This window comes from Lithobates pipiens, unplaced genomic scaffold (assembly GCF_037356315.1).
Source record: "Lithobates pipiens isolate NorthernLeopardFrog02 unplaced genomic scaffold, aLitPip1_a1.2 Scaffold_19, whole genome shotgun sequence".
NCBI classification, from domain to species: domain Eukaryota; kingdom Metazoa; phylum Chordata; class Amphibia; order Anura; family Ranidae; genus Lithobates; species Lithobates pipiens.
The window spans coordinates 54,934,687-54,951,940 of NW_027507764.1; the positions used below are offsets into that span (position 1 = coordinate 54,934,687).

The 17,254-nt window shown below is 38.7% G+C and overlaps 1 protein-coding gene across 4 annotated transcripts in view; it reads right to left on the reverse strand.

Moving 5' to 3' along the window:
- DYNC1I1 (dynein cytoplasmic 1 intermediate chain 1) overlaps window positions 1-17,254 on the reverse strand; it is a 792,350-nt gene that overhangs the window by 97,299 nt on the left and 677,797 nt on the right. For all 4 annotated transcript variants that reach the window (XM_077490748.1, XM_077490750.1, XM_077490749.1 and 1 more), the window contains one exon: window positions 5,446-5,571. In XM_077490748.1, the coding sequence (XP_077346874.1) occupies window positions 5,446-5,571 (126 nt within the window). The remainder of the gene's footprint in view (window positions 1-5,445; window positions 5,572-17,254) is intronic.

Sequence of the window (17,254 nt, forward strand, 5' to 3'; positions counted from 1 at the left end):
CTGCCAAGAGGGAGATTTCCCTGAAGAGAGTAGACTAAATAGAGAGTGCCCTCCAGTTATTTTGTGCACTAAATTCTGAGTATCCCAACAGCTTCCCTGGACCTCATCCAAGTTCAACCTCCAATAAAGCATAAAAAGACACTCGCTGTCTGGTAATTGTGAAGTGAATCTGTCAAAGTGTTGGGTGCCTGGCTGCCTGTAGACCCGAACAGGAAGAGAATCTGGGATAAATTAGCGGGACCGTCCGGAGTCTGCTGTACACTTAAACATCAGTAAGCATGAAGGCTGTTAACATGCATAAATGTAAAACTAAATCTGATGCTGGGCTTATGAGGTAAGAAGGCCAAAACTGCTCTTCCCGATTCATTAACACGCTGTCTGTCCACATTATATACTATGTGCAAAATGAAGCAACAGAATATCTTCCATGTCCTCCTTTTCTGCGATTTTCTTTCCTGTCTGAGCCTCTAGTGGACTGAAACAGAACTACAAATATTTTTATTTGAAGGCCAAGTTCACCTTTAGTAAAAAAAATATATTAAATGCACACAATTTTGCAGGTAAAAAATGTGCATTGTGTGTGTTGCGAGAGTGCATGTTCCTGTAATTCACAAATGTAAACCTAGCCTTACAGAGTTTGTACCAACAACCCTTCCCGAAAAAAGCTTTAGCAGCTGTTAAAGAACATGTAGAGTTGTAAACCCATTATTTCATATTCTTGATATGTGTCTGCTGTACCATGTACTTGTATGAGAAAGTCTCCTGTTCTCTTTGTATTGCTTCCTTTGTGTGAAATCCCTGGTGTTCCTGCCAGTCCCACTGCTTTCCTAATAAAAACAGGCCACACTAGGCATGAGAGCACACTGTGGTCAGTTTTGTAGCTATGCTGGAACTCAGCCTTCTCTACTCCAATGATCAGACTTGTGCTGACATGCCCTCTCCTGGGGAAGACCACTGTTCTGCTGTTTCTCCTCCCTTTGAGCTCCTTATGTAGCTGAGAACGGATATACTGTATGTAATCACGTATAATAAGGAATTTATATATATGCACATACAAATGTTTTGCCTTATTTCTAAACTGAATGGGTTGTTTTACAAGGTGAGGGGGTCACATATACTTTAAGGGAATGCCCATTAACAGTCAGTACATCCCATGTTACAAAGAAGTATACAGCATATTACTGTCATATAGTAGGAGTTGCAAATTATAGAAGACTGTTAGAGACTGCTGCCCTGTTACAAGAAACTGTTACAGATCACAGACGACAGCCAAAAACATTCTGAGGTTACCAGAACCTGCTAAAGGCTACTGAGACCCACATAGACATGTGCATGACGAAAAAAATAGTTTTAGTTTTGATTTGATTCGTTAATCCAGTTATTTCGTTTAGTTCAATTTTGGTTGATTCGTTCTATTCATAAATTCGGACGAATTTCATTACTTTATTTGGTGCATTTGATAAAAATTGTTTATATTGTAATTCGGGTATTCGGATATATTTCTTAATAATTAAAAATTTGCCTGAATATTAATTCAGAATGAACCGTACATGTCTAGACCCACAGACTCCAACCATGTTACCTGACATACGCATAGGGCAGAGATGGCGAACCTTGGCACCCCAGATGTTTTGGAACTACATTTCCCATGATGCTCCACTACACTGCAGAGTGCATGAGCATCATGGGAAATGTAGTCCCAAAACATCTGGGGTGCCAAGGTTCACCATCATTGGGCTAGGGCAAGCTATAGAGGAATTGAGCAAAAAATAATGCTCAAACTGGCCATTGCTGGTACTGTACAACCCAACCCACCCAGTGGGGGCCGTGGTTTGTGGAGAAGTAGGCTGAGGCCGTTCCTTACCTTTATTTGAACATGGGCTGGCCAGGAGAGTGGTGTCCATCTAACTCCATTGCACCAATTTCTTTTTTGTATGAATACAGGGAGACGTCGGCACCCTGTCTCCTAGGATAAAAGGAAAGGATTTCCTCTCTAGCTTGAGTGGTGCTCCAAGCTTTCCAACCCATTTAAGTAAATGTCTCATCAAGCACCCAAAATGATTTGATGCTCCATCTTTGCTGACGAAGAAAGATTCCGTCAAACTTACATTAGAGTACCCAAAAAATGTACAAAACAAACTGGCTTCTGAAAAACATTTCTATACACTGATGCAGCTGTTTGTTTGGGCTGAACCGCTATTAATGAAAGTCAAAGTAGGTTCATAACTCCCAAAATGCAAGCAAAACAAGGATGTGATAATATCCACTTAACTAAGTCCACATGTCAATGTATTGCCACTTCACCCCTAGGAGGGTTAAAAAATAAAATGAGTCCAGATTGATGCCAGTCGTTATGCCAGTGGTCTACCACGACCCAGACAATGGTACAGAAACACTTATAAAGCCATAAGTGGCTCCGCAGTGACTGCAAAATAAAATTATCCATAGAGATTTCCTAACCGCATCCTTTTACTTTTCCGAGGACAGAAGCCTTAGAACATATTAAAATGTATATACAGGCATATAGTGATTCTAAAAATAGACCTATCATGAACAAATCGACAGGACAAATGTCACCTTGACCATCTTGACCAAATCCGGGCCAAATTACCTTTACAGGTTTCAAGCAAACCCAACTTCTCTTTCCTCAGGAGGACCTCATTCTTAGGCTAGGTTTACACTTGCAGTTGGGGGGGTTATAAAAGCAGGCAGTTGAGCCATGTTTTAAATAAAATCAACTACCCCCCCATTAAAGTTATTGTAAACCCTCCTCTTCTTGGGTCCCCCACTGGTGCTCCTGGCTCTTCCTCTTCTTGATGTGCCACCATCGGAAGGCACTTTCTATTGTTGTACACCAGCGGTCTCAATCCTGGGCTGTGCTGTCTGCGTCTATAGCAGGGCCGGTGCAAGGATTTTTGAAACCTCATTTTGCCACCAACCCCTGGCTCCACCCCTGACTCCACACACATTTCCCTGCCCATGTATACCCCACATTTTTAATGAAGCTCTCATCAAATGCAGCTCACCAGTGCCCATCAAATGCAGCTCACCAGAGGCCATCAAATGCAGCCTCACCAGCGCCCATCAAATGCAGCTCACCAGAGGCCATCAAATGCAGTCTCACCAGCGCCCATCAAATGCAGCCTACCAGTGCCCATCAATGAATGTTTCCTTGCTTCCATTCATTCGGAAGTCGGGACACAGACACAGTCCTCTGCCGCCATGCCTCTGACACTATGGAGCCGGAGCGGCGGCTACCTGCTGATGCTGAGACTTAGTTGCTTGCTGCAGAAAGAAGAGAGTAGGAATACGAGTGGTCGGGCTCACTAGGCGGCTGCCTAGTTTGCATAGTGGTAGCAATGGCCCTGGTCTACACAAACAATGCAGCTTCGCCATGACCCCCAGTCCCTCCTTTCAGGATTTGATTGACAGCAGAAGGAGCTGATGACTCCCGCTGCTATCATTCTGCCCTGTGAGGAGAGAGAGGAAAGAGCCAATGCAAAAAAATGAATTCATTTAAACAGATGTAGAGAAGAAACAGATGCAGATAAATAGATACAACTTTTGAAAGAGGGTTTGTGTCATCTCTGGGTATCACCTTAGGGCTATTCACTTGACTGGGTATATGTAAGGGTTTACAACTACTTTAAAAAGGTAAGCAGCATTTTTAATGTTTTGTCATGTGATGTGAATGGGAACATGTGACAAATACAAAGCATGTCATCCAAATTTTAGTGCACAAATGAAAATACGCTTTACGTTCTTTCTGAGCCATTGCCCCAGAAAATGTGTGCTGGTCAGGAAAGTCAGAGGCCAGTCAGAGGTCCTTGTTCTGAATACTTATTCCAGGAACTAATGTTTGCAGTTGAAGAACTCAACAACGACAGCCCATATTTTTCTGTAATGACTGGTTTTCTATATGGAGGGGGGGGGGGGGGGGTCTTTAAAATGAGAAACTAAGAAGATATTTTTCATAAGAATAGCAGGCCCTGTGCGTCTCTCACGACTTATTTCTCCTAAAAGAATATCCCACAAAGCTACACAATTTGAAACTAGCTGAATTTTGAATAGCTGGCATACTTCCTGGGACAAATCTTCAAAAGAGGGCAATTATGAGATCCCCGATCGACATTTATTGGTTGCATAGTTTACGTGACCTACAAGCATGAGCTTGTACATATATACCTTATGTTTCAAACTGTTCAAAGTGACTCAAACTAATGTTTGCAGCTGAAGAAACTAGCTGAATTTTAGTTAGTACTCTTGCCTTGCATTGCTGAGAATCTAGATTCAGTTCCTCCCAGTGATGCATGGAGTCTGCATGTTCTCTATGGGTTTTCCTTAAAGTGGTTGTAAACCTCAGACATCAGATATGAACAAAGCATATCCCTCTGTAGTGTGTACTTGTCTCAATTGAGAGCACTTATGTTGCATACACAGGACCGGACTTTCCGGCAGACCAGGTCCGACGGTCTTCCCGACGGACTTTCGGCAGAGTTCTGATGGACTTTCCAAATGAACGGACTTGTCTACACACTCCAATCAATCACATCAAAGTTTGACGGATTCGACCGTGATGACGTACGAACGGACTAGAATAAGGCAGTTCATAGCCAGTAGCCAATAGCGGTTTTCGTCCGTCGGTCTAGCATACGGACGAACGGATTTTCCGACCGGAAAGTGAGTGGGGGACACAGGAGGGGCTGTTGCGCACCTCAAATTTTTGGGAGCGCTAAATACAGCGTTCCCAAGCCGCCCTAAAGATGCTGCTTGCAGGACGTTTCCTAACGTCCTGCAAGCGCACCGCCCCAGTGTGAGACCCAGTGTGAAAAGTCAATGGGAGGCGGTTTTGAGGCTCTTTACAGGCGCTATTTCTAGTTCTAAAACACCTGAAACCCACCTGGGAAACCGGTCTAATGCCGCCGTACACACGATCGGAAATTCTGCCAGCAAAAGTGCGATGTGAGCTTTTGGTTGGAAATTCTGACCGTGTGTACGCTCCATCAGACTTTTGCGGGCGGTAATTTCCGCAAGCAAAAGATTGAGAGCAGGTTCTCTATTTTTCCAACGGAAAAAGTTCCAATCAGAAATTCCGATCGTCTGTAGCAATTCCGAAGCGCAAAATTCCTACGCATGCTCGGAAACAATTTGACGCATGCTGGGAAGCATTGAACCTAATTTTCTCGGCTCATCGTAGTGTCACCACGTTCTTGACGGTCGAAAGTTCAGGGAAACTTTTGTGTGACCGTGTGTATGCAAGCCAAGCTTGAGTGGAATTCCGTCTGAAAAAACATTCAAGATAACGGAAATTCCGCTCGTGTGTACGGGGCATTAGGGTTTACAATCACTTTAAGGCTGATAAAACCTGCCTTTCACTTTTTTGTTCCTTTTTTTTTTTTTCTTGGACTGTATACAAAATCTTGACACCACTTTTATTTGTGTTACCTCTCCGACATCATAAATCCAAATCCGGCCTTCGGAATCCCCAACCGCCACCTCTCGGCCGCTCTGAGCCCAGCGCACACGATTCAGCGCGGACGATCCTTCCACGGTTGTGCTTGCAGTGGGAACCTTTCATTTTGCAGAACAAAAAGAACATAAATATTGTTACTAGGATTGCTGAAGTCCCAGTCAGGCCATATTTCCAAGAAGTTTGTTCATATTAAATATCTTTTTTTTTTTTTCTGTTGAGATACAGTATACCCACTTAGATAAGTTCACCACCCCCTGCAGACAGCTTCTTGTAACATAGATGGCTTTGAGATGGCAAAACAAGGATTTATTGTTCTGTAATCGCATTCCCCACTGCGCTTCGGGAGGAGGAAAAAGAAAAAAAAAATTCAACAACGTATATTTTCCGTAGTAAAAGGGCAATGAATGTAAGCCATGAGCATTTTTTCCATGTTATGTGCAAGAAATATGCAAGGGAAACCACAACAGCTCCCATCTCATATACAGGTATGGCAGCTATTATCTGGAATGACGGGGGAATTGGAGGTTTCCGGATGGGGGTTCTTTCCATAATAAAAAGACGGAGCCAATAAGAGCAACCAAATAATCATTTTCTCTCATTATTCTGGTGGCTCCAAGCTAGATTACTGAGCTGTGCTAATCAATACTGCCCTTCAATAAATAGGACAAAGGGATTAAAAGTAAAGCCGAATACCAGGTAGGTACATGTATAAAACATACACATTAATGCAGCCCTGTATTAAAACGTCATTAAAAAGGGTTTTAAAGGCTCAAAGTTTTTTTTTATGCATGAAGGTAAAAAACTTTCTGTTTGCAGCAGCCCCCCTAAACACTTACCTGAGCCCCATCTCAATCCAGCGATGTGCACTAGAGCAGTGGCTCTCCTGGGCTTTTTTCCTTCTCATTAGCTGAGACATCAGCGGAAGCCAACCACAGTCAACCACAGCCAGTGAACCAATATGGAGAGAGCTGTGGCTCTGTGTGTCTTATGGATGCAAAGAGTGGGGCTCGGGAGCGAGCATGCACCAGTTATTGGGGGCACTGGCTGAAGAGGAGGAGCCAGGAGCACTGGCAGGGGGACCTGAAAAGAGGAGGACCGGGGCTGCTCTGTGCAAAACCACTTCCTAGAGCAAGTATAACATATTTTTTTTATTTTTTTTAAATGAACCTTTAGACTACTTTCACACTGGGGCAAGGCGTTTTGGGAACACTTTATACACCGTTCCCGCACCGCCCCAAAGATGCTGCTTGCAGGACTTTTCCTCTCAGCCTTTTATACTGGGGAGGCATGAGATACGCTTTTCAGGCGCTATTTCCAGCGCTAAAAAAAGCGTGAAAAGTGCCCCAGTGTGAAAGGGGTCTTAAAGCAGTATTTAAAACTTTGTTGTTTTTTTTTCCAAATAACAAATGTTATACTTACCTGCTTTGTGTAGTGGTTTTACACAGAGCAGCCCGGATCCTCCTCTTCTCCGGTCCCACACTGGCCCCTCCCACCTGCCGGGTGTCCCCCACAGGAAGCAGATTACTATGGGGGCACCCAAACAGGTGCACTCCCGAGCTGCAGCTCCGCGTGTCCATTCATACACAGCCGCGGCTCGGCTCCTCCCCCTCCTGACTGGTTCACTGGCTGTGATTGACAGCAGCGGGAGCCAATGGCTCCCACTGCAGCCTAAAGCAAATCAGGAATGCGAGTCCCAGGAGAAACAAGGCTCCCGTAGCTCTGGTGGACATCACTGGATCGAGAGGGGTCTCAGGTAAGTATTAGGGGGGGCTGGGGGAGTTTTCACTGGCCAGTCACAGGCTGGGGGGCGGGTCCAGGACAATCTACACTGGAACTGGTTTGAATAATGCTTGCTATCAGACTGAGGACATGTAGTGGCAGAAAAAAGTATTGCAGGGAAATTTCTGAATTGACTATTTTAGCAAAAGCTGATTTTGTTAATACATATTTTAATGGGTTGTTTATTTTTATCTATTTATTTGTGGCAATTTATCCTAGATCGTAAGCTCTAATGAGCACAGGGCCTTCTGATTCCTCCTGCATTGAATTGTATTGTAACTGTACTGTCTGCCCTCCTGTTCTAAAGCGCTGCACAAACTGCTAGCGCTATATAAATCCTATATAATAACAATAATAATTCAATCTGAGCAGATTATGAAAAGTATGCATAAGCAGAAAATACTGTCAATGAAAAGCACTTCTTGAAATGGTTCGTAGATCCAGAATAATAGCTAAAGTGCTGGCAACATTTTTTCTCTGATTTCAACTAGCTTTACGTGGCACCTTCCAAGCATCCCTATTGGTCCTGTACTGCGACAGCCTGGACAGCCTTTGGGGATTATTTACAAAAGGCATATCCACTTTGCACTGAAAGTGCACTTGGAAGTGCAGTCGCTCTAAATCTAAGGGGAAGATCTGAAATGAGTGGAAGCTCTGCTGATTTTATCATCCAATCATATGGAAGCTTAAATTCTGTTTTTTTTATTTTCCTCGCATGTCCCCCTCAGATCTACAGCGACTTTACTTCCAAGTGCACTTTCAGTGCAAAGTGGATTTTCCTTTAGTAAATAACCCCCTTTATGTCCAAATTCGGAGGTCCAGGAGGCAGGATCAGGTTTGATTTTTTACAGAAAAGTAGCAAGATTTGCATAAAACATCAGCTGCCCAGATCTCGGGATTTTCGAGTTTTCATGTGTGACTTACACAGAAGATATTTCCTACTTATGTCTTTCTTTCTAAAAAGCATCTTTTTAAAATGTAACATCTTGACTCTATTTTTTTTTCCTGTGCCTTTTCATCACTGGCCTCTAAAAATATTGCTTTGTTTGCATTCAGCTTCTCTGCAGTCTGCACTAATCTCAAGTAGGGCCGTCTCAACACATGGGCACTCCTGGGCACTGCCCAGGGGCCCCAGATGCATACGGGCCCAATGATAATAATCTTACAATTTGCAGTTGCTCCAGAGCTTAGTAAATGAGCAGAAGCTCTGCTGACTTCCATCATCCAATCATGTGCAAGCGAAAACAAGGGTTTTTATTTCCCTTGCATGTGATTGGTTATGCTTTCCAAAAGTGAAGCTTTACCTCATTTACTAAGCTCTGGAGCAACTGCAAAGTGCACAGCCTATTTGCCTTTAGTAAATCAATCCCTTTGCGCGGCTGCTGCCTCTCAGTCCCGGCTGTCACTGACAGCCTGGGGAAGAATTACTAAAATCGGTGCACACAGAATCTGGTGCAGCTCTGCATAGTAACCAATCAGCTTCCAGGTTTTATTGTCAAAGCTTCATTGAACAAGCTGAAGTTAGAGGCTGATTGACTACCATGCGGAGCTGCACCAGATTCTGAGTGCTCCAGTTATATTAAATCTCCCCCTTTGGGTTCAACTGACAATCTGGAACTAATCAGAGTAGTTCCCGATCAGAGATGACATACTGATCACATACAGGCAGGAGGCTTCAGTTTCAAAAAAAAGATTTCAGCTTGCAGATGAACACTGTCACCTTCAGGCTGCAATGACTTCTGCAGTGCCATCAGTTTTATAATGATGGCGCTGCAGTACTAAAAAAAAAAAAAAAAAAAAAACTAATAAAAAAATTGAAGTGTAGATTTTTTTTTTTTATTGCTCTGCGTTTGTCTACACAATACAATAAAAAAGCAGGGGTTTTATTTAAACAGTGTACTAAACAAAAGCCTTAATTGTCCTTAAATATAATTAATAATTAATAATTCAAATATATAAAAATAATTTAAGTGTGAAAATTAGTTAAAGACATAGTGTGCGTTTGTCAGCATATAAAAACATAAGTAGGGGATTTATTTAAACAGAGTACTAAATAAAGCCTTTAATTGTCCTTAAATATAATTAGTAATTGAAATATATAATATATATGTAATATATATAATAAAATAATTTTAATGTGAAAATTAGTCATTGTTCGTTTGTCAGGATATAATAAAAAGCAGGGGGGGTTTACTTAAACAGTATACTAAATAAAAGCCTTAATTGTCCTTAAATATAATTAAAGTGATTAAAGTGATTGTAAAGTCTAGTTTTTCATTTTTTTTTTTTTTATATCAAACAGCATATACTTACCTCCTCTGTGCAGTTGGTTTTGCACAGAGCAGCCTGGATCCTCCTCTTCTCGGATTCCTTTCCGCTGCTCCTGGCCCCTCCCTCCTTTTGAGTGCCCCCCAGCAAGCAGCTTGCTATGGGGGCACCTGAGCCAAGTCCCAGCTCTGTGTGTCCATTCTGACACGGAACCCCGCCCCGGCCCTGCCCTCTCTCTGCCCTGCTCCCTCTCTCTTCTGATAGTCTGACTTTGATTGACAGCCACGGGAGCCAATGATGCTGCTGCTGTGCCAATCAGGAGGAGATCCCCGGACGGCTAAGGTACTCCTGATGATTGCTGGAGAGAGATGGGACTCAGGTAAGTATTGGGGGTGTTGGGGGGCTGCTACACACACACAGAAGTTTTTTTTTTCATCTTAGTGCATAGAATGCATTAAGATAAAAAAAAACCTTCTGCCATTACAACCCCTTTAATAATTAAAATATATTTAAAAAATGTAAGTGTGAAAATTTGTTAAAGCAGTATTGTGTGTTTGTCAGCATATAATAAAAAGCAGGGGGGGGGGGGGGTTATTCGAACAGTGTACTAAATAAAAGCGTTAATTGTCCTTAAATATAATTAAAATATATAAAAATTATTTAAGTGTGAAAATTTGTTAAAGGGATATTTTACATTTGTCAACATATAATAAAAAGCAGGGGGTTTACTTAAACAGGGTACTAAATAAAAGCCTTAATTGTCCTTAAATGTAATTAAATTATTAATAATTAAAATATATAAAAAAAATAATTATAGTGTGAAAATTAGTTAAACAGATATTGTCCTTTGGCCTGGGCATCTAGGCCTCAATGTCTTCTAGTCATGAAAAGGTTAAAAAAAAAACTTTTAAAAACCCGAACATATCTCTCTAACTCTAATGCTGGCCAAGCACTAGGTAATGTTTCAGTAAAGCTTGCAATAATTAGTCATGTACGAAAAAAAAAAAAAAATGAAAGATTGCCAAGCGGAAACATTCTTGGATCATTTCTGGACGGCCCATTATAAAAAACAGGCCTTGGATATAAAATTGGTCAAGTCAAAAGATGAACTACTGTGTAAATAAATTCAGAAACTGATCAAATGTCTGTATGACCCAGCTTTTGAATTTACAATATTTTGTGATAAATACGAAAATAAATGTGAAATATTAATCATGAAATATTAAATTTAAATAGTTGCCTTCTGAAGATGTTTATCGTATTTTGCTCTACAACTGTTTTTTTCCACTGCCATGTGCTATATGTACTACCTATGCTAACATTTAATAAAATGTTTTCTGTTTTAAAAAAAAAAAGAAGAAGAAAAAAACATAAAGTTAATAAAAAGACACCAACTAGTTTTACATATTAGGCAGTAATAGTAAAAAAATAAGTAATAGTAAAAAAAAATTTAAAAAAAAATAAATAAGTGAAAAATCACACCATAAAAATCAAATAAACTCTTCCACGTTACACAGTAATATTGCTTATAGTCAGCATGGTATGCGCGCTTTTATTTTCAAAATAATGCCGGTCCAGCCAAAGATATGGCTGGACCGGCCTAGTGCAATGTGGGGGAAAGAAATATGGAAGAATTTTGAAAAAAAAAAAAAGTAAGATGGATAAATGGGCTCTTTGTGTGTGATTGAATAAAAGTTTGAAAAGAAAATGCCAAAGTGAGCTGGGCATGAGTGGCATTGCAGGTTTGCCAGCTGTGCAGTGCGCGACCACTCAAAACAGGAAAATGTAGCGCTAAATACAGTGGGGGGTTTTGTGTGACACATTAATATTGGGATTCTTGCAGCTTCTTTTTGTCACAGCCCGTTCGGCTGAGCCCGTGCAACTGAATCTTTGATGTCCAGGACAATGCTCTCAGCATGCCCAGCCATACATTCTACAGAAGACTGATGAACAAGTACTCTACAATTCACCATGTGAGTTAAACTACTGTACTGACACGTGCCTTTAGCAATTGTTTGAGGTAGCAATTGGAAGGGGATGAGAGTACTATTTTATTTAATACAAATACTATTGTACTGTACTGTATTCAACTGGTTGCAGAGTGCCTTCATTTCTTCATGCCAGGTTTTTATAACATGTTATTTCATGGTGGAAGTGATTTAAGCCCCCTACGATAAAGTGTATTTATGTAAATGCCATGTACCAAGCTGTTCGCTGGGTCACGCAGCCAGAACAAAGACCAAAATAAAGGGGGATCAGTTAACCCCAGCAGTACGCTAGAAAACGAGCCCTAATCGGAAAAATATGAACAAATATAAACTGTTAATATGATTGACCTAGTAAAAAAAAAACAAAAAAAAAAACATATTTGCAGTAAGCACTACAGAATCATAGGTGATTACTAAACCGTGGTGCCTCATTCTCAAATGAGCCACAACATTTGTAAATAAATTATATATTATTATTATTATTTTTCTACCATAAACTTTACAATAACCATTTATTTGCAATAAGAATACAAAATAATCGTTTCACTTAATGATACAAAATCATCTCCATATGATAATATCACTAAACCTTTAGGTTTGCTTGGATAAATATAGAACATTTTATTTTTATTTAAATAAAATATGTATATTCTTTTTTTAAGATCATTTTTTTTTTTTTTACTAAAACGCAGCATATATTTTTTTTAAACCCCATTTTTTTTTCTTACCAAATAATATATATATATATATATATATATATATATATATATATATACACACACACACACACACACACACACACATATACACTTTCCTGAAGATCATTTTTTTCTTAATAAAACACAGCATATATATATATATATATATATTCTTTTAAGATTTTTTTTCTTACTAAAACACAGTATATTTTTTTAAACCCATTTTTTTTCTTAACAATATGTATAAATATATATATATATATATATATATGCTGTGTTTTCTTAAGAAAAAAAAATGATCTTAAGAAAATAATATATATATATATATATATATATATATATATTTATTCTTTTTTTAATATATTTTTTTTTCTTACTAAAATGCAGCATATATATATATATATATATATATATATATATATATATATATATATATATATATATGCTGTGTTTTCTTTTAAAAAAAAAAAAAATTTTAAGCTCAATTTTTTTTTTCCTTACTAAAACACATCGGGGTTGATTTACTAAAACTGGAGAGTGCAAAGTCTGGTGCAGCACTGCAGAGATACCAATTGACTTCTAACTTCTAAGACAATCCCACCATTTTTTATTTCTTATAAAAAAAATATGACAGGCAGCTGAAAGCAAGTAACACTATTTATTTATTTATTTACTTTCAGTTCATTTTTAACGTGGTTGAGTTTAAAAAGCTTAAAAAGATACCTTGCAAATGTGATTGAAGATATTTTGTTACTGAAACCTCTATTTGTACTGGATGGGTTGTCACATGGTTATTTTAGCCAATTACGTAAATAAATAAATATGTTTCGCTGGCAATAGTTTTTGGATTATTTGCCTGCCTCTCCATCATAATACCATAATCAGTTACCATAAAACCTCAGAAAATTACATTATCTGAACCCTTATTATTTAGAAAATTTAGACATACAGTAGTAATTTAATAACTTAAAACATGTCATGTAAACGATGGAGTCTATGAAGAGCAGTCTGTTTTTTTTTTTTTAGTGTGCAAGAAATGGTGAAAATTATTCAACTCGCCTTTATATTAATTCTGTTTTGAAATTCATGCAGGTTTACTATGCCCTTAATAAGTATTTAATGGGTATACGTTCCCTTTGTTTAGAAGCACACATACCCATACTTATCTGTAAACTTAGCAAATCAAGAATTGAAAAAACAAGAAACTCTTAAGTATAAGCCCCAGAGCTTAACGTTTTTAGGATCTAAATAGTCATAAATTTTAAACAAAATTAAATAATTTTTATATAGTAAACAATCATTTCCAATACTTTTGCAAACATATTTAATTCAAAATACTAATAATTTATTATGTACAGTTAAAAAAAAGAACCTTTAGTAATATATTTATTTAAACGACTACCATAAAAATTGTCATTAAATTGGTGATAAAAATTAATATATCCTGTGTTTAATAGCTATAATCCAAACAAGTTTTCCTCTCATTGATCATTAATATTTATTTGAAAAATTCCAAGGTTTAAAACTGTATATTACACCCATTTCCCCATATATTAGGTGTGCATTTATTTATTTTTTGTAAATCTGCAAATCCTTTTCGGTATTAAAAATTAGATATAAAATTTTAGCAAGTATTTTTTTTTTGCCAGCACACAAGGTACTTTGAGTCTAATGATATACCTAAAGGACAAGGTTAGCTACATGAAAAAAAAAAAAAGAAAAAGTCGGTTGCCTTTCTACATATCCTCCAGCTGTAGTCTCCCTAATTAAGAAGGCTGCTGTACTTCCTGCTTAAAACACTTCAAACAGTGTCTCATTTAAGATACATAACTGTCTTTTTACCTGTCGCTACTGAAGAAAAAAAAAAAACACACAAAGTTGTAAAAGAAGTTATATTAAAGTAAACTGTTTGTATTTTAACCTTAGTTTAAAGTATCCGTAAAGAGTAAAAAAAAATGCTGACAGATTATGCAGAGTTTCAAAGTGTGCCAACAATTTATACAAGTATCTGTCATTTTGGCAAAATAATTCTGTTCATAAATAACATTCAGATGTAAGTCAAGTGCTTACACTGTGTCACTTCACTTTTAAAATATGGCCATGAAAGAATAATAAAAAAAAAACTATTATTCAGATTTTAGCTGTTAGCAAAAATAGTAATATTCATAAATCTGCACTAAGACACCAACACAGCTTTTATAAATACAGAAAAAAATATTTTAACTATTTAAAAACCAAATGTACAATTTCAACGTCCTTGTGTAAAATTGGTTTACTAGAACATAAAACAGTGTCCAAAAGTAGTAACTAGAAAACAATTTTTAAATATTTTTTTTTCCCCTCTTAAAACTAGAGCTTAGCTTAATTTAGCCTAAATCCTAAACGTAATCACATGTTGCATTCTCTTGTACCTTCTTCCTCATACAGGTAAGAGATGTCTGGATTACATTATCATTATCAATTAGCACTTGAACGATGGCAGATATTTCCTTAATTATAAAATCACATATAACAAAAACATATATAATAGTCTTCATTAAAAGCACAAGCAGCAGGCACTAAAAGGAAATAGTCACAGCTTTTTGTGATCTTTAAAAAAAAATAAATCATGTTAAAAAACGACGTGTTAGCAAAAACAAAAATATGTAAGTATGTAAGACAGACAAATAAATGACTGTAAGATATTGTCAAAAATAAATAAATAAAAATAAATATAAATATATAAATATATATATATATATATATATATATAATTATATATACATATATATATATTATCCATACACATAGCAGTGGGCATAAATGGGAACTGGGTTAAGTAGTCCCTGGGAGTGAACAGGAAGCTACATCACTATGGAGGCCTCAGCTTTCTCCACCTCAGTTCTGTCCAGTGAGGGGAAAGAATTTTTTTTTTTTTTTCTCTTTTGCTCCTCCCTACTGATATTTCCAAGACAGGCCTGGCCTTTTTCCCTTTAGAGCCATTATAAGGAAATATCTCAAAGCAGATGGGCTCCCCCGCTCCTGGTCCCACATCCCAGGACTGTAGGGCACAGCAGGGTCCCTGGCAACTTTCACTGGTTATCAAAATGGGCACATCTAAGGTTCAGGAGGCCACGCATTATACAATTTTCTTATAAAATTTCCTTTAGATTTACCTTCAACTGTGTAGTGCAAGGGCCTGAATGATTGCATACAACCTGAAGGTGTTTAGGGTTGACCTAATATTATATAGATTTCGTAAATCTAAAGAAAAATGGTATAATGTATGGCCAGCCTTCTCCTGTAAATAAGAAGGTTGCTAGAGTAATGCCAAGAAGAATCTCAAAGCCTCCTAGGGGTTGATTTACTAAAACCGGAGAGTGCAGAATCTGGTGCAGCTCTGCATGGTAGCCAATCAGCTTCTAACTTCAGCTTGTTCAATTAAGCTTTGACCAAAAGAAAAAAAAATGGAAGCTGATGATGTGCCAGGTATTGCACCCTCCAGTTTTGGTAAATCAACCCCACAGTGATCTTATAACAGTGATCGGTACATGTTAGAATTTTTTGACTTGTACTTCTTTACATTGTGTGCAAATAAATAAAATAAAGCAACCTTATTTCCATGGGCAATGACTCTTTATCTCCAGGTTCTTGGCTCCATTTCTAACATGCCAGGCTACTGTGAGTAGGACTGTCCAAATACTGTGTTGGAATCCCTAGGTGTCTCCATTTACTAAGGCGCCTGTTTAAACTTTGCAGTTTTGGCAACATGGGACAAGTTACTCAAGTCAAAGAAAGACACATTCCGAGCCAAGCAGAAGAAGATCTCACATTGGTGGAAGACCCTGAGATCCTTTGTTCTCAATGTCTAAAATGGCCAACATTTTACTTAACAGTAGGCAGCAGCTTTCTTTTTAAAATACTTTTTAGTAGATATGACAGTTGCTGGGGGGAGTATGAGATGCAAGTTATAGTTGTTATTAGCTAAGAAGGCAGTTTTGAAGGTCAGCGGTGATGTCAGTGTAAGGCGGAGCTCTAGGCTCCTTCAGACAAAAATTTAAAGTCAGCAACTACAAATCCTGTAGCTGCTGACTTTTAATATTCGGACACTTCCCTGTCCAGGGATCCAGCGGTGTCTTCACCCGAGCCGATTTTTAAATCGGCTCTCGGGTGCTGCCGCCAAGATCTCGGGTAAGGTAAACCGGCAGTGAAGCCTTGGGGCCTCACAGCGGGTTCCCTATTGAACATGTGGGAAGCTTTTGCGCTTTGTGAATGGCCCGGTGGCTGGGGAAGGAGGAAGGGGGCCGAACTTCCCGGATGAGTTCACCGTGGTAAAGTCAGTCGGAAGTGGGAGTGGATACCTGTCAAAACCAGGTACTCATCCCCCCTCCCCCGAAAGGTGCCATATGTGGCGGTGGGGGGGGGGGGGTGTCAAATAAGCAGGGCTTCCCCTTTTGGGTGGAGCTCCACTTTAAAGTAGAACTATAGACAAAGTAAGGGAGGGTCCTGTTAGTTTACTTTTTTTTTTTTGCCATCTGTGTACCATTGGGGAGATTTCCATTCACTTCCTGTCCCATAGTCAAAACAGGAAGAAGCGAGAGGGAATCCCTGCAAATTAAGGGAATCCCTTGGGGACCCCCAGGTCTCCAGAACTAGTGTCCCCATTGGAAGATTTCCCCTTTATTACTTTTCTGGGGACAAACCAAAATTTGGGATTTTCTTTCACTTTCAATCATAATGGTAAACAGGACAAATAGAGAAGGGGAAATCTCAATAGTGGGGACACAATAAAAAACTGACAGGTGTTCTAATCCCTCTCCACTCCAAAACAGAAAAAAAAAATAAAGTTGTGCCTTTAGTTATACTTTAAGTGACAAATAATGGTGTTGGAAGCTCTCTATAACTACTAAAGTTCTAAACGCAATCATATCATATAGGAGTTGATTTACTAAAACTGGAGAGTGCAAAATCCGGTGCAGCTGTGCATGGAAACCAATCAGCTTCTAACTTCAGCTTGTTCAATTAAGATTTGAAAAAAAAACTGGAAGCTGCTTGGCTGCCATGCACAG